Below are 17,160 nucleotides of genomic sequence, written 5' to 3'. Positions count from 1 at the left end.
AAAGTTATTATCTACCTGACAAGTATTCAACAGTGTCTTCAGATACTGGAAGTGCGCGATGTACGGACACCTCGACATGGTTTCGTAAACCCCTTTCAGAAGATCGCTGGCGGCGGTCCAATCGGTATTCCTTCTGATCGATGCTTTTTTGTGAATTTTGCTGAAGGTTTTGTCCAATCTTCTGAGGATGAGCGTTAGCGCCGGTCGCATGTCATCAGCCGTCCACTCGGTCGAGGGTAGAATGTCGTTCATGTATCTTCGCAATCCCCGGCAGGCCATTGTACTCGGATCGTACGGGGAGATTTTCAGAAGACTGTGAGCGATATCGGCTAGTCGCTAAAATAATTTACAGAAACAATTAATTTTACGGCATTAGATTAAAAATTTCGTATTTGAAATAACATTAAACAATGAGTAATTGTCGCTTTACCACGTGGCATTTCGAGTCCAACAACTCGATGGTTTTCCCGTCCTGGGACTTCTTGTTGAGTTCTATCAGGCGAGTGGAGCAACGCGCCACGAAATCACCAACCATGTTCAACAGGGTGTCGCGAGGCCGTCTGAATTCGTTTTTGTGAAAATTCTCCGCGTCCTCGTCCCGATCGTAAGAAGTGCGATTTATGTATTTCGTCGTGTGTGCGTCGTCGTCGAAATCGAAACCCGGTGAGTACGGACCTTTGCCGTAATTCTTCTGACTGGAGCCCTTGTGCTCCGGACTGGACTTTTGCGGACCATTGTATAATCTACAACGTGTATTAAATATGTAATTATTATAGTCACGGAAGAACTTAAATTATAAAGAAAAAAAAAATATATATATAACAAATTTTTAGAATGTACGCACTTTCCCAATGCTTCGGAGTTGTTAACCAACGTCTTTACAGCGATGGCCAATTGATTTATTATCTCCTTCTCCGTTTTTCCTTCTCTGTTATACGTGGGCAATTGAATCTGCTGAATGTAACATGGCAGTATCGCTTCCAATATTATCTGCAACAAAATGTCATACCACGCGTGTGTTATATTTTAATAAAGTAAAACGTGATAACGTGAGAAAAATTGAAAAATGTTAAACGAGATTACTTACCAACATTTGCTGACCTCTGAGAGAATCGGGCGCATAAGCTATCACCATCACGCACAGAGATATGCAATCGAGCACGTTGACCATTTCGTCCTCATCGTGATAACAGAAATCTATCGCTTTCAAAGGCTTCTCTTCCTTCACCAACTCTCCTATATTGAGTGGATCTGGCGACGGAGTTTCCAGACTTAACAACAAATTGAACAGGCACGTGGAGGGAACCTAAGACAAATCGGAAAATGTTATCGTTAACAAATTTGTTAATTTACGATATTTCCACATGTGTGTGTTTTCTCATCAAAGAAATCAAACAAACCTTATGAGCCTCGCCATGAACACTTGTCTCATCCGTGTCCAGTATGGTGGATACACTGCCAAACATCTGAAGAATAAAGGGTTTGCGGTTCATTAGATAAAACTGCTTGACGGCGTATTCAACAGTGGTCTTCACGAGTTTGTTTGTCTGATGCGTCGAATACAGTTGCAACAATGTTGGCATGATCAGCAAGTAACCGTTCGTTGAAAAAATATTTTTGAAATTGTGCGCTGCGTTTATGTAGGTCGCCACGACGTAACGCAGAATACAACTGTCCTCGCTGTGAAGAATAACGGCGCCATTTAGGACGTTCAGAAAGAGGTGAATGTCGCCGGAATACGCGAAATTCCCGGCCATTGCCTCGAACATTCGCGCGATCAGTCTGACCCACATGAACTTGTGCATCACATCCAGACCAAGAAGCTCCTAAAAATTCATTTTATTCAATATCTCAGAGAATTTAAAGAGAATTTGAAAAAGAAATTTTGATGTTCGTAGACGTAAAAAAAAAGAAGATGTGAATACGTACTCTTCCAATTTCGCCACCTTTGTACAGATCCAAGTCCGCTTCCAGCGCTTTTCGCGGGAAGGACGGCAGCTTCATGAGCTCCTCGTGAAGAAACACAACTCTCTGCACCACCATGTCGACATTCTTCAAGATGGCCCAGGTCAACAGAACTTTTCCTATTTCTACGAACTTGTGCATCAATTCCTGTCGTTGAAGCGCGTTGAACGCGTCCTCCGGCTTCATGTGGACGAGCTCAATTTGCGGGAACTGGGATCTCTTGAAGAAATAGAAGTCTCTGACGTACGACGACGGGTTGTGTATTTGATCTGAAATTTAATTAGACGAACAGCGACGTATTTCTTAACAAAATAAGATATTATTATACGATAGAGAATTTGACGTTATATATAATAAGAAACTAACGCGTCTTGTAATCGACGAGAAAGTACTCGTGATGTTTCGATTCCTCGATACCGAAAAAATCCAACGACTCTCGTAGTATCTGATAAAACTGCGTGTCTTCCTGAACCGGGAATTGCGAGGGAATTTCTCCGGCGTCAGGATCCTGCGGGCCGTGAACGATGATCTTCTTCGCGGCTGGAACGTTCGCCGTGAGCAAAATTGACGCATCGCATTGCTCTTTCCGCAGAATCTGTTTTAGGTCTTTGAACATAATGCCGTGTACACTGTGCACCACCTAATAGCATCACAAAATTAATTAATTCATATTAACAGTTTTATATTAACTTAAATAGAGTAATTTATAATAAAGATAGAAGAAACATGTAGATTTACCATCCATAAGATAGACAGCGCTGTTCCGATCAACTTCTGACCTTCTTCGTGCGGAGAACGCACGTAAAACATAACGTATCCAATGATATAATTGTACAACGCAAACGCAGCCTGCTGCGGTAACCTCGGCACAAATCTAATGAGGTGTCTTAAAATCTTAAACATTAACTCTTGCTTCTCCCTCGTGAGGCGCTCCAACACATATCGAAGAAACAAAGCGCTGTCTTCCACCAGGCAATTCCAGATCACCTGATCACGAGAAAGAAAAGACTCAATATAAAAAAAATGAATCAAAACATAATATTCCGATCGAAGAATTTTTGTTTGATGTTACCTGATATGCCACTTCATAGACGGCGTTTCCATCATCAGAGACTGCTGGATCGTCCAGAAGATTAATAATCTGAACGATCGCTGAACACAGCGATGAAGGAAATAACGAGAGAGCTGATTGGCCATGATGTAACATATTTCTCGGAATAGTTTCACCTTCTTCATCTCCCGCGTTACCTGCATATCGTCAAAAAAACAAACAAAAACAAAAACATAAATATTGCAGTTCTTGAAAACAAGAAAAAACATCAATACACATACCTTCATCATGATCATCTCCTACTGGACTGGGCTCATAAGCAGCCTGGACGGTGATTGGTATCGTTGTAATGAGAAAATTTTCTCTCTCCTCTCGCCTCTTGTCATCCTGCGCCTGAAGAGCTTTTTTTATCAGCTCCGTTTGTTGCTTCTTCCGCGTTTTCGTCGCGGTTACCAAAGATCTCTAAACCGACGAAACAAACGCCAGTAAGCTACATTGATCTTAAAAACGTTAAATCATTACTTACTGACAGTTACTCACATGACGTTCGTGATCGATGGTGACTTCTTCCACTTTGGTCTTCACCTGCGGCATCCACGGCGGATCGACCACAGGCAGGGATTCTATTCCGATCTTTGGCGACGGCAGAGTGAATTCTATTCCCGGCGGAGGCACTTTGAAGGTCAAGTGAGCCGCTTCTTCCATACGCGGCCACACCTGATATCGCAATTTCCACAGGACTTGAAATCGCAGGATGGCGTTAATGCGCACGCTGGTGTTGCTGTGCTGTAGGCTCTTGTGCATCAGATCGCTGGCCTGATTCGGCGCGCGAACGGCCGATATTATGAAGAGCGCCGCGGCCGACGCCGCGACTTCCTGATTCGACTCCAGTAAGAGTTCCCACGCGACCGGCAACACTTCCACGAACATCTCCTCCGGCATGACAACCGCACCCTTGATCAGTGTGGCCAGAGGCGCGTGAAAAGCGTCCTTCACCTGAGTTTTTATGTACTTTAAAATCGGCGGCGGTGACTCCTTGCTCTCCTCGATGTCGCACTTCGATTTCTTCGAGAACTCCTTGCCTCGTTCGGAGTCCTGCTCCGCGAGATCTTTCGACGAATCTCTGTGCGCTAACCGGCCGGTTTGGGAACCGTCCAGATTTTTGTCTATCCTGTATCGAAAAAATATTACAGTAATTAACAATACAGATTCTTACACACGTACACGCGCGATCCTAAATAACTTTTTTTTATAAAAATGTTGCATTGAATTTACAGAAACGTGTTTTTTTATTCTATTTTTTATAGTTAATCAAAATAAATTACTTGTATTTGCGGCCCACGCTGTCTTTTCTTCGGACAGGCGACACCTGCGTGCTGGTCTGATCCGACACCTTACGGCTACGTTTGTCCTTCTTGCTGTCTTCTCTCTTGTGCGTACCGACCTCGAACAAACCCGAGCCGTTCAGTATACCGAATTCCTCGCCGTAGATCTTTCTCACGGATTTTATCAGCCTGCTGCAAGCGCGCATCTGTCGCCGATGGCAGAAGGGATGACAGAAATTCTGATGGGAGCAGAAGAAGTTGAAGGAATTGGTGAAGTGCGCGAGCACCTTCATCCACGGAAAATTCTTGTTGGTTTCGTCGGTTTCGTTGCTGTCGCTCGGACTTTCCGGTGGCTGGTCGTCGCTGAGAATACCCGGCGATTCCTCGCCACTGACCTCGCCGCCAACACCGGGCTCGGACGTGTCGCTTCTGTCCGAGAACGAACTCACCTTCCTCTTGGATTGTATCGAATCCGCGCGTTTCACAGTATCTGTGTGCGATAAAAAACGTCGCTGTCAACCGACATCATATCGAACGTTGCGAGTATCAAACGATACAACGCAGCGATGTCGCCAATATTTTTAAATATGTTGTACTTTTTTTTATTTATCGCACGATTTTACTTACATGCCTCGCACTCCGTGTCCTTGCCCTCTTTAGTATTGCGACGAAGCTTGAGACTCCTCTTTTTAAACGAGCCAGTTCCGGCGGTGCTACGACGAAGGAGAAACGGTCTACCTTGAGGTGCTTGCACTCTCTTTACCTTCTCCTTTTCGATGTTTTGCATTTCCTCTCCTTGTATCGTAACTGTCGATTTACTGCTTCCCTCCGACTCGTTGTCGGGCTCGTAGAGGACGAAACTAATTTTACGCTCCGCTGAATTTATATACAGTCAATTTAGAAACGAAACGTGCGCAAATTTATTTGACGAATTTAGAGTTTCTTAATCTTACGTATTTGTGTGTGTTTTTGGTATTTACTAACCGACAATGTCACGATCGCCAGCTATGGACTGAAGACTCTGCGCGGACGTTTGCGAATGACCCATGGACGATAAGGCCACGCTCCAGCGCCGATTCGCTTCCCGACTGTACATTCTCTCCCAGGGAGGTGGACGTTCCTTCGTTAACAACTTACTCGCCTTTGGTAAGGTTTGATAAGTCTCTCTCAAAAACGCCGTCACTTCCAGCAGCAAGATACAAGCGACGAGACGCAGAGCGAAAGGGCACTGAGATCCGTAACCATTTATGCTAGCTGCAAAATGTTTTTTCACATTCGAATTGTTTGATCGTTAAAGTTTACAGAGTTGCGAACAAGAATATCGCGTATGTATACCGTCATCAAGAAAGTCCTCCTCCTCGTCTTCTAGAACTAAATCTCTCTGCTTGCTCTCGTCGGACACTATGCTCGTGACCTGATCTATATTTACTTTGTCCTCTGCTAGGAACTCTTCCAGGCGCGCTCCTATTGCCTGTTTTGCAATCATCACTCGTATTTTATTATTCGAACGTTTTGTTGAATTAATACCAGAACAACCGAACCCGTCAAAATGACAGATTTCAGATTTTAAATTACCAAAACTGTTCTGAATAGTTTTATCTTAACAAGGAAACTTAAATACAAAATAGTATAAAAATATTTGTAGCGGAAAGCTTCTTTATTAATTATTTGAATATTAAAAAAATTAAAAATAATGAATAAAAAGAGTTTGTTCAAATATCTCAAATATCTGTGAAATTGACGTTTGTGATCAAACTGACAGTATGTGTGTTCAAATCTGGTTGTTCTAGTGTTAAATAAAAACTCGCTCTGTGCAATTAAAAAAGTACCTCTGCCCATTGATAAAATAATTTTCCCGCGGTGCGCTGTAAAATATGAACACGCCTGAGCGCGGTAGAGGAGCTCCGGTTATTAATTGGCACAGACGGTCGGAACATAGGAAAGTTGTGCTTCATCCACGTTGGCCAATGGCCGCGGTTGCACTGGTGCACCAAATGCGCGCACTCGAGTATCATGCAAGCGCGAGACACCACCGGCGCGTACGGCTGTAATTGCATCATAAAAAAAAAAATATATAAATTGTTTTTTGTCTCGCGTAAGAAACGTAAGACCGTGAATGTGAATTTCAAGAATATTTATTACGAGATCCAAAAGCGACGCCATCAGATGTGAATCGGGAATGGAGCCTGGCTGGCAGGTTTCTAAAAGGAAGGAAAATCGTAACATTCCGTCGAACACCGCGGTACGAGGTACCAATCTCCTTTCTTTCAAGACCACAAACTCGGACTCCCTGCAAGTCTCGCCGAGTTCCACAGAATTTCTCCGACTGAAATCTAATCGAACAGATACACATTCACATTTAAAGTCATGTTAAGTAAAATTTTATAAAAAATTTTCAATACAACATAGTATATGCGCAAAACTGTATTATTTATTTATAAGAACTCAAGTCTGTTTTTTCTTACAACTTCCAGGCGCCTCTTCCATGCTTTCTTTCTTTTTACTCTTCCCGATACCGATCTTGGTCAACTGGTCCTCCATTCGACGTTTCGCTTTCTGCAGAGTTAAACCAACCCTAAAAAAAAAAAATCTGTGCGTAATTCTCTTACTTTAAATTACAAGAAAAACTTGTAGTATGAAAACGTAAGAATGAGCGCTTTGAAATGAACGTCTTTACCCGCGACCGCTTCGCGACGAGCTGCGATGGAGAGCGTAACTGTGGAAACTCGGCTGCCTAACAAAGCTACAGTCTGTGGGCGACTCGCTACTTTCATGGCTATCGGTCGAATCGGTTCGGCTGTAGTCCTTCCGGAACCAATTAACTAAAAAATTGATCGCGCAAAGTCACGATTCATTACAAGCTGTTTACAGTGCGTCGCAAATGAAACGTGCAATTTCCTTGATTTCCTTACCGAGACCACCGATTTGAAATCTAGTCGGCCTCCGCGTTCTTCCCGATCCCAGCGAGAGCTCGCTAATACCTAAATTACGTTCGCTCTGCCTAGGTGTTAGCACGTGCTTCTTACGTATATTACCTAACGGACTCTGACTGACTTTTGTGTTATCTTCGCTCAGTTCCGTCTCGAGGAGGCTCTGCAAATTGGATCCCGCCTACCCAGTTAACACTTTTAATGTTATATACAGAATAAACACACACATAACGAGGTAAAAAATATTATGTCGTTATTATGTGTCATATTTACAGCGCAAGTGGACGACGTGCTTCTCTTTTTAAAGAGAAACTTCCGCGTGCCTCGATCGTCGACCGTGTAACATGTGTCTCCCCCGATGTCCCCGTGTTCCTCTAAATCCGACTGATGGATATGTCTGAAAAATTAATCGAGAAAATTAATTGTGTACAATTAACTTATTAACAAACAAAAATATTCTTTCATTAAATCGCGTAAAACTAATCAAGATTGTCAAAATCGTCGATATTCACAAACCTTATGACACGTGTTGTTTGTACGTTGCTGTTACACCGTTTGTTCGGTCGATCCGCGGAGTCGAGGATACCGCTGAGAATAACGCGCCGAAAGGTGCCGCCGTGCGCCTCCTTAACGTAAGTCATCAGTTGCCGCACGTCGCAGTAAAGACAAATGTTTTCCTGCGCCTTCAGCTGCTTCTGATTGGCGGCCAGGCGCGTGACCAAGACCTTCAGAACGCAAGCTACGATCTGCCCCTCGATACCGCGCATCCCGTAACCGCTGGCGAAACCGCCCGACGTTGCGACGGCAGTTCCGCCACCTGTTCCGGCTCCGGAACCGATTATGCCGGCGCCGAAGTTCGTCGCGTATCCGCTCTGGGAGGCCACGTCAGGCGATTTGTTCGATATTCGCTTCTGATCTAGGAGGAAAATGCAAAAGATAAAGAACAAATATGCGCTTATATAAGCACGTTTAACAGAAAATTAAAATAATTTATTTCAATCATTTTTTTGTGTGCAGCAGCGTTGTGTTTAATTTCACTCACTGAGCGGCGACAACAGCGAACTCGGGTCGACGCAGTATCCGACGTACGCGTGAAAAAAGTCCATGATTTCCTGCAGCGGTTGTTCTCGCATCATCGTTCGCAAGAATCGCGAGAACTGCCGGGAACTCGCACGGTGCAACTTGGTCAAGATGGTCTGACTCTGGGAGCGACAGATGTCGGCCTGGGGCCCGCGGACTCCGTCCAAGCAACCGTGCGGACAACCCAGATGCTTCAGCACTCTGACCACGCAGTTCATGAGAAGATTGTGAGCGGTCGGTTTGCCCTTTTCGATCGAATCGTGCCTGCGATCCTGATTCGTCGGCGAATCCTGTTTCTTCCCCGTCTCGGATTTATTGTCGATTCCCGTACCAGACCCTGTACCGAAAAGTGTGAGTCGATTTTTACTTGAGCGCTAGAAGAACTGTCGTATAAAAAAACTACTCTATCGCATCCCGACAATAACATAGAATCGAGCGAAATAAAAGCAATACAAGTAGTCTGATTTTATTGCCTGCGTTACTGCCGGCTTCTTCCCGAAGGCAATGCTTCATCACGCCCATGTCCATCAAGAGCTCCATCAGATTCAGAATAACCTCACAGACTCGCGGCGTACACGTGGTGTTATCTCGCAAAGCAATGAAGTGTATCGCCTACGCAGCAATATGAAACATCATCATCTCACAGAGTAGTGTGTGAAAAAATTAATAACTGAAAACGACGATGATTACCTTCAGAACGACTTGAAGATCAACATCGCCTTCTTTGGTGATGTAACACGACGAGCCCGGAGCTTCTGGCACTTCATCGCTCATGTACGTGATGTTGGAATCTGTTTGAGATCTTGTGAGACTGGGCTTTCTTTCGGAATACAAACGACCGCCTTGACAACTAATTGCATCTAACTGACTATCGATAGATCCCTGAAAAAAAAAAACATTATTCAAAATTTAATATTGAACAATAAATTATAACATTGCGCTGTGCGTTATTACAAAAGTTTATTTTAATTGAGAAGATCATTAGCTTCTCCTTACCTGTCGTTTCATATAATCGGGAGATGGAGTTGGCGTGTGTTCCGTGACGGTGATGATGGGGTTCGGTGCGGAAGAGTGGCTATAAAACCGACTCTGTTTCCTCTCGACACGCGTGTCGCCGACGTACGAACTACAAAACAACGTAAATTTGAAGACAAATTCGACGAAATATCTTCCAAAAATCTTCATGCCAATAATTGTCAACGTGAGTCCTAAGTCAAGCACTACGCTTTCATCTCCATGATCGCGATCTACGATCGTGCGCCTGTCATTCCGTTGACACATGCTCGGTGATCTTTATACGTCGTGTAAGAAAGTCGTATTAAATACGACCTTCTCAACGTTGCCCAATATGTTTTTTCTAGCGATCACAAAGTTTACAGAATTAAATGTCTGTAAATCTCACAATCCAAGGTAATTCTAATAAACTTGAGAAATTCAGTTGTATAAAATAATTTATTAAATTTGAAAATTATATTTATGTGTAAAGTTTAACTGCATATTGTTTTTATATATTTATTGTCAGAGTGTTTTTGTAAGTAAAAATAAAAATCTAAAGATGCGTTACACTTTGTACACAGTTAAATATTAATTGTTTTGAAATAAAGTATAAAAAACAACAATGAAAAAATCTGTCTTTATATGTTTAAAGAATTAAAAAAAAGTGAATTTTGTATGTGACTGTGGAAATTCAAATTGCAAGAGGGCAACGCGTTATTCGACTTCTTGCTTCATTGCTTATTTTATTTAACAACATGCATAAGTAAAAATACGATACACATTTCTATAATTTAATCTTTTTTTATCTATTATACGTTACTTGTAATAAGATTATTTTTATTTTGATATTATAGTACAAAGCAATAAAAGTTCAAAAGCAACGCAAGAGTGGGTATATTTTAACTTTGTTAGTGAGAATTTTAATTAATGCACGTGATATATAATTAAATGTATTAAATAGAATAAATAACGTAGAAAGACACTTTGATTTTGTTGGAATTTTATTAATTATTTTGTTGAATAAAACAATGATTATTTAATGTGCAACAAGAATCAATAAAATTACATAATACGTAACATACACAGAGAGAGAGAGAGAGAAAGAGAAAGAGAAAGAGAGAGAGAAAAGAGAAAATGGAAATAATCACATCACTAAATATAAAAAAAAAAAAAATTGATTGAGATATTAATAAAATATTGGATGGATTGATGAGATGTGCTTCATGTGTCTTCGTAAGTTCTTGCCGACGTGCCGATGCAACTGAATTTCGATATGCGGTTCGGTGTATAAATTGTAGGGATAAATTGTGCGCCCTATTGGAAGCAAGGAAACTCGTAAAGAAAGCGTGTAAACCGAGCTGCAGTACGGAGAATTTCCTTCGAGTGATGTTGATGACTTACCCTCCCGCGGTCAGCTCGTTAATCAAGCAGCTGAGCGCACGAGTTCGGGGTGAAAGGACGAGAGAGAGAGAAAAGAGACACACACAGAGAAAGTTGGTTACGCATAAGTATTACGATATTTTATATAAGCGCTGGATTAATCGTTGAAAAAACTTGAGCCATATTTTCGAACCATATCTATCAGATGAAATGCGTTTACTTTGCGATAAATAAATAATATATAAATGTTTTTTATATAATAACACATTTATTATAACAAAAGTGTTACTCGTGTTTATTTACAAAAAAGTTACATCGTGTAAATTGTAAGAAATTGATGTGAGAAATGAATGTATGTGTCTAAACATAATTTTATTGCTCACCTAATTTATGGTCGAAAACATCGTTCAGAATTATTAATGCTGGATAACATATATAACAGATGTATATATAACAGATCTTGTTCTATATTGTGCTACATAAAAAAATATTGATTTTTAAATAAAATTTTAGTTTTAATGCGTGTCATATTGTTACTTGAGGTCAGAAAGTAATATATTTTTGAACAATTATATATACATTTAATTACAAAATTTAAAACAAGATTAATACTACACGGCGATTGTACGCTCGTATTATATATATCATCCAACAGTAGTTCTTGTTTCTATATTCATAAAGAATTGTTGTTCTAACGTTTATCTCTCACTGCGTGTAGCTTAAGCACACAACTACGTCTGTCCTAAAATTGTTATGTCACTTAAGATACATGTAAACATAATTGTAGCTTCTTAAACTAGACTATGTGGAAACGTTCGCGCGTAAAAAAATACGTGACATATATTTTCCGAGTCAAGAAGTTTGAGATTAAGCAAAGTTTGTAAATCATTGGCGGTAAAAAAAAAAAAAAAAAAATAGTACGAATTCTAGAAAATCAAAATAAACGATAAATCGTTGTACGTACGAGCAAAGAAGATCAAAGTCATAGAGAAAGAGAAAATAATACCCTAAAGTGGAAGTTTTCTACTGTTACATGTTTTCTTTCCGGTTAAGTTCTTACCTTAAACTTGGCATACTCGTCCCTTTGATCAAATTTGTGGGATGCTTCATGTGGTCAACGTCCTTTGCTTCGAAAATCTTTGAGCTGGCCGAGGTCGGTCTCGGTACTAGGTAATCGTCTCCAGTATCGAGACTTCTTCGACATTCCTAATTGTTTTTATTAAAAAATGGTAAAATTTAATCTAAAAACGCCTTTACTAATGTGATAATGTCGTTTATATATAAAATAATAATCTATTTTTTTTTATGTCTGATCATAATTTACACGAATTGAAGAAAGTTAAAACAGGAGAATAATTTAATTTTATTCTTCCCCATTGTAATCTTTGTCAAACAATTAAGAAACGCGATTACTTACCTGGTCTAACATCATTTTAGGCTCTTCCTGATCGATTTTCTCAAGTGCCCTCTCTGACTTCGAGAGTATTTTCGTCTCTACGAAAGCTCTGAGATCAGCCATCTTCTTCTTCTTTTTCGACTTTTCGCTGGCGCGTCTTGTATGGCTTGATTCGCTATCGGGACCTTTGTGCGCGTCGTGCGATTCTAGAAAACGTGGCAAATTCTGTATAAGAAAGAAGAGAAGAAAACCCGTAATCGAGAATACGAGTGAAGAAATTGCCGCGAATACGTACCCGTCGACGAAGAGACGTCACGCACTTCGGGCACTTCTATGAAATCCTTCAGCACATCCTTCTTTTTGCTCTCGGGGCTCTGATAAATCGAGACCTCGATTTTCGGTATGGGCAGAGAGTTGCTACGACGACGTGGCATCTGCTGCACCAAGCTTTCCTCGTTGATCCTTCGTAGCCTGTGTTGTGTTTTAAAAATAAATTCACACCCGCAAAAAAAAATTGTGTATTACTCTTTATTCATATTTATCTTGGAAGTTTTTGGATGTTTTAAATTTTTGTTTTTAACATACATGTGTATTGTTTCTGTGGAAACACAATATATTGGGAATCAACAAAAAATTACTCTGTTTTAAATAATTAATAAAACTCGCAACAAAACAACTGACCGATGATACAAAAATTGAAGAGCCCAGAAGACGCCTTCTTCCTGCCATTGAGGTACGAACAAACATCTCAGAGTGGCTACGTCCAGGAAAGTTGCCGCGCGAACGTCCGGATCGATGCTCGTGGAACCGTGCTCCGTGTCACCAGCCTGACGTTGGCTTGACAAACTGCCGTGGGTCTTCGACGTCTCCTGCGACGCTTCCTTCTCCGGCTTAGAAGCTTTCTCTTCCCTCTCCTTGTCCGTGCCTCTAATCAAGGATGCCATTCTCTTTAATGAATCATTAAGTGTCCAGTTACTTCGTCTAAATCTAAGTAAATAAAAACATCTTTTCAATAAACCTTATTTAAATTTTCATAACTGACACGAGTGTCGAGATACGCGCGCGCGCGCGTGTGTGTGTGTTTGTTTAATGTGAGAAAAGAATTATGTATCGTAATATAAGATGATGGAACTTAGCCAACCCGGTTCTCGCAACCTGCCCGTTAAACGGCTTGCAAGTGTCCAGTCCTGTGACCGCGGTGATCTGTTCGATCGTCAGCCTCGAGGGGCTGCAGGTCGTCCTGCCCATCGCGACATGAAAGATGCTGGCCTCACCCTGCGGTAGCCACAAAAATATTATTTGCTCCGCGCTCAGTCTCGAGACATTACCTCGTATAACTCACTGCGAATATGGTGGAAACTTCTTTTACCCCGTCAAGCGTCCTCTCCGACTCGCTCAAAGATGGTAACCTGAATATTACCTGGCGCAATAAAAAGAAATGTCATTTGTCGATCGATATCGCGCGGCCCGGCATTCGTTGCAAATCGTAAACTTACTACATGCTCATCCTCCGCGCCGGAGCTCTCCTCGGGAATCGTTTCCGGGATGTGACTGGAATGGACCGTCTCCTTCGGTGATGACAGCCGTGTACTCTGCCGATATGGATATTCCTAATTAGAGTTCGCCTTGCCGCTGTAATTGGAAAATTTGTGAAAATTTTATTCATTCAATTTCGAACTTACGTCATCGTCGCTTCCCTTCGAAGCCGGAGCACTTTGATCCGAAAACGATTGACTCGGTGGACTCTCGATATCTGAAAAATGTTACAAAGAGAAAAGTACGAGAGAAACATTTATATTTTCAATTGCGTGTGATGTTATCTGTGAATAATATGTAAAACTGTTTTTTTTTTTCGAGAACTTCACTTAATCAAAAGAGTTAAACTTACTTCCTCCAACAAAAACGTCATCTGACAACAAATGCTGCTTGGTGGATTTGAAGGATTGGCTCCAATAAATGCGCGGCTTGGCGCGACAGTGCGCCGTGAAGCAAAGTGCATCCGGATGTCGGTACTCGTTCATGGCGGACCATATTTTTAGGCCGTTCTCTAACCGAAAACTCGCATTGAAACCGATGTCCTTTAAATGATTGCATAGGGGTGCGAACAGATAGACAAAGAGCTGAAGAAGAATTTGAAAAAAATCTCATGTGATATTTATCTGTTTTACACGTTGCGCATTCTGTTTTTATTCACACACGTCTCGATAGCTTACTGTCATGGTAGGTAATGGAAATAAGTAGTAAAAAGGATTTGGCGAATCGGCTTCGTTTTCTGCGCATTCTTCTGCCGAATCTAGGAGTATCCAATGAAGAATGTAAAGCAGAGTCGTTTCCATCCAACCGAGGTTCCGAAAATCCTTCCTAAACGATTAACGACGATTATTCTCGCGCGAAAATCCAAGGAAGCGAACTGGAGATTATATGCTACTCACTATGGCTCACCTATTGTGCAAGAGGCTGGCAGTAGCATGGAGAACGTAAGGAAGAGCGGCTTGAATCAAACGCCAACGTGGCACGTTGCCCAATATCTCGCTTAACGAGGGTGTCAGATCGTTGTGAAGATTTTGCACTAAGACCTTCTCAAGGCACTACATGAAATAGAATGGATCAATGTAAGCGCTCCATTATTCTTCGGTAGAATAATTGAAAATAATCAACAATATGTGTGGACTTGCGTGTATACATGTGTTTTTTAAGAGAATGTTCGTACTAACCGAGCACGCTTCCTTCATTTCCTGTGCGAGAGCATGTCGGAAACGAACGGAATAACAATATTAATTAATTAATCAGAGCACGGTTAGATTAAGAAAAAAACGAATAATAAAAAAATAAAACACAAAAAGTGAGATAAACAGTAAATTTTGCGACAGGCTACGAGCAAAAGCTAAGTAAAGTGTCGTAATCGATGAACAATAAATATAATTGCTTGTGTAATTTTACTTTGTAACAGTGATGCAGAACTGACATATATATGTATAAAAAAAAAAAAAAAAAAACGTATTCGATTTTGAAACGGAGTGTGCATTTGTGTGTATCAACTTTCAATCTAATAACGTAAATATTTTTATGAGTTTGTCTAGAACTTAATTATTGGAAATCAATCATCTCGGTATTAAAATAAATAAAAAAAACTAAAGTATTTCAATGTCAAACACACAATTAAATTCACGCGCACTGGACTACTTTGTGTTGTAATTTCATTCCAAAATTGTGCTTGACAAATTAATTCGGTTACATTCAGATCTCGTTTGATTGCAAAAAAGAAGACAAATATACGTGTCACATATATAGAGAACAGCGTTTAATTAAACATATATATATATGTGTGTGTGTGTATCAACCTATCGATTCATTCTGTACATCCATGTTCTTTCACAAGAATCGCTATTATATTTTTTTGTGTTATATTATTTATTAGTATGAACAATGCTCCACATATATAAAAAGTTTTGAACACGAGCATCTCGCAAAAGTTGGTGCGCTGCAGTTTTTTTTTTTTTTTTTGTCTGTACAAGTTTATTCATGCATTTCACAGTTTTCTCAACAACAGAGATATATACAAGGATGAGAAAAAAAAAACAAAAAAACAAAAAAAAACTACTACAACAGTGTGCGATATATCGAACAACACGAAAGCAAGCTTGCGTGCAAGCACTCGCAGGCAGGTGTTAAACGGGCGATCCAACTTACAGCATGATGACTGGATGGTAGACAGAACTGCAGGTGACACGTGGAGGCGGCCGCGTGGAGAGGACATTTTGTTAGTGCAAGTGAAGCAGGTATTGCATAACGTAGGACTGACAGGACGAAACGCGATCGATTATATGTAATTATGTTAAATCCCAAGATATTGTCTCATCCGCACAAAACCCCCTCGCAAATAGGGGTATGACGCAAATGTTTTCGGGATTTAACACAAAGCAAAAAGATACACGGGATAGCAAAAGAAAATAAATAAAATATCAATATATGTATATGTATATATTGTACATGTACATATATATATATATATATATATATATATATATATATATATATATATATCGAATATTCAAGATTGAGTTTTCTCATTTCAAAGAGACAAGGGAACAGGCGTAACTTAACTCTATCTCATTTATATGTAATACATACATATTTTAAGAAATCTTATAATCCTTTGCATGTGTGTGTGTGTGTGTGTGTGTGTGTATATACGACTTATTGTCTGCAAGTCGTTTTTTTGTGTGTGATTTATGTATACCTATAAATTGTATAACATTGTATGTAAAAAAAAACAAGATATGTAATATTATAAATTAATACACACATATCTGATGTCATTGTTTTTTTTTTTTTTTTATACGCGTTCTCTAATACATTAATCATACGCGTTGTTGTCACACAATGTTGTTGATAAAAAAACATGTTGTCGTTTTGTCATATACATATCATCGCGTAATCACGACGTATTGTAGAACATAGGTTTACATTGGCGAACACATGAAGCAGGCTTCTAAACAAAAAGCGCAACTTCAGACAGAGACGATCACGAAAGCGGAAACCGGAAGGAAATTGTTCCTCCGTGATATAGTAGAGCAGAGAAGCGTGTGTACAAATCGCGATTTGAATGTCCGCCCGATCGGATCGGTGTCTCAAAATCGATAATTTATCGGGAACACACACGCGGCCAATGCTAATATCAAAAATAAAAACAAAAAAAAAAAAAGAAAGAAAGAAAGAAAAAACGATCGCGCAAGTTTTAGTCGACGGACCGTCTCTCAAAGAATTCTTGCTCGCAGTAATATTGTGCGTTCAGGCATTCTTTGCACCTTTTTTTTTTTTTTGTTTAATTAACGACAGTGTCAGACGATTGTCTCTTTTTGCGTTATGTTTTTCTCTCTCTGTCTAAGAGATATTGAAAATAAATGATTGGGTCAATTACCGTGCAAGATGTATCGTGGAGTTTTCCTAGCTTAGCTCGAATAAATGGCCTGAAAAATAGCAAACTGGGTAAGACGCTTATTTACAGATGGAGAGAGAGAGAGAGAGAGAGAGAGA

The 17,160-nt window shown here is 40.4% G+C and overlaps 1 protein-coding gene across 13 annotated transcripts in view; it reads right to left on the bottom strand.

Moving 5' to 3' along the window:
• Positions 1-17,160, bottom strand: part of LOC109863820 (protein unc-80 homolog) — a 29,832-nt gene that overhangs the window by 6,012 nt on the left and 6,660 nt on the right. For 8 of the 13 annotated variants that reach the window (XM_020444403.1, XM_020444402.1, XM_020444408.1 and 5 more), the window contains 41 exons: positions 17,045-17,093; positions 15,814-15,840; positions 14,838-14,858; positions 14,566-14,711; positions 14,337-14,484; positions 14,012-14,243; positions 13,806-13,876; positions 13,620-13,715; positions 13,466-13,543; positions 13,265-13,398; positions 12,805-13,050; positions 12,419-12,594; positions 12,145-12,329; positions 11,788-11,933; positions 10,749-10,778; positions 9,348-9,477; positions 9,042-9,233; positions 8,825-8,963; positions 8,314-8,688; positions 7,788-8,187; positions 7,545-7,668; positions 7,254-7,452; positions 7,019-7,163; positions 6,807-6,916; positions 6,484-6,674; positions 6,171-6,386; positions 5,677-5,812; positions 5,326-5,595; positions 4,969-5,217; positions 4,342-4,831; positions 3,557-4,187; positions 3,298-3,478; positions 3,038-3,213; positions 2,704-2,952; positions 2,332-2,605; positions 1,930-2,234; positions 1,401-1,826; positions 1,088-1,306; positions 845-990; positions 431-743; positions 16-336 (listed from right to left, as the gene is read on the bottom strand). In XM_020444403.1, the coding sequence (XP_020299992.1) occupies positions 16-336; positions 431-743; positions 845-990; positions 1,088-1,306; positions 1,401-1,826; positions 1,930-2,234; positions 2,332-2,605; positions 2,704-2,952; positions 3,038-3,213; positions 3,298-3,478; positions 3,557-4,187; positions 4,342-4,831; positions 4,969-5,217; positions 5,326-5,595; positions 5,677-5,812; positions 6,171-6,386; positions 6,484-6,674; positions 6,807-6,916; positions 7,019-7,163; positions 7,254-7,452; positions 7,545-7,668; positions 7,788-8,187; positions 8,314-8,688; positions 8,825-8,963; positions 9,042-9,233; positions 9,348-9,477; positions 10,749-10,778; positions 11,788-11,933; positions 12,145-12,329; positions 12,419-12,594; positions 12,805-13,050; positions 13,265-13,398; positions 13,466-13,543; positions 13,620-13,715; positions 13,806-13,876; positions 14,012-14,243; positions 14,337-14,484; positions 14,566-14,711; positions 14,838-14,858; positions 15,814-15,840; positions 17,045-17,093 (8,392 nt within the window). Of the gene's footprint in view, positions 1-15; positions 337-430; positions 744-844; positions 991-1,087; positions 1,307-1,400; positions 1,827-1,929; positions 2,235-2,331; positions 2,606-2,703; positions 2,953-3,037; positions 3,214-3,297; positions 3,479-3,556; positions 4,188-4,341; positions 4,832-4,968; positions 5,218-5,325; positions 5,596-5,676; positions 5,813-6,170; positions 6,387-6,483; positions 6,675-6,806; positions 6,917-7,018; positions 7,164-7,253; positions 7,453-7,544; positions 7,669-7,787; positions 8,188-8,313; positions 8,689-8,824; positions 8,964-9,041; positions 9,234-9,347; positions 9,478-10,748; positions 10,779-11,787; positions 11,934-12,144; positions 12,330-12,418; positions 12,595-12,804; positions 13,071-13,264; positions 13,399-13,451; positions 13,544-13,619; positions 13,716-13,805; positions 13,877-14,011; positions 14,244-14,336; positions 14,485-14,555; positions 14,712-14,837; positions 14,859-15,813; positions 15,841-17,044; positions 17,094-17,160 lie in introns of those variants that run through there. The other 5 variants (XM_020444405.1, XM_020444406.1, XM_020444409.1 and 2 more) reach the window with 5 other exon arrangements.

The sequence above is a fragment of the Pseudomyrmex gracilis genome, unplaced genomic scaffold (assembly GCF_002006095.1).
Source record: "Pseudomyrmex gracilis isolate BER0280 unplaced genomic scaffold, ASM200609v1 scaffold_13, whole genome shotgun sequence".
Taxonomy (NCBI): Eukaryota; Metazoa; Arthropoda; class Insecta; order Hymenoptera; family Formicidae; genus Pseudomyrmex; species Pseudomyrmex gracilis.
This window is presented reverse-complemented; position numbering and strand designations above follow the sequence as displayed.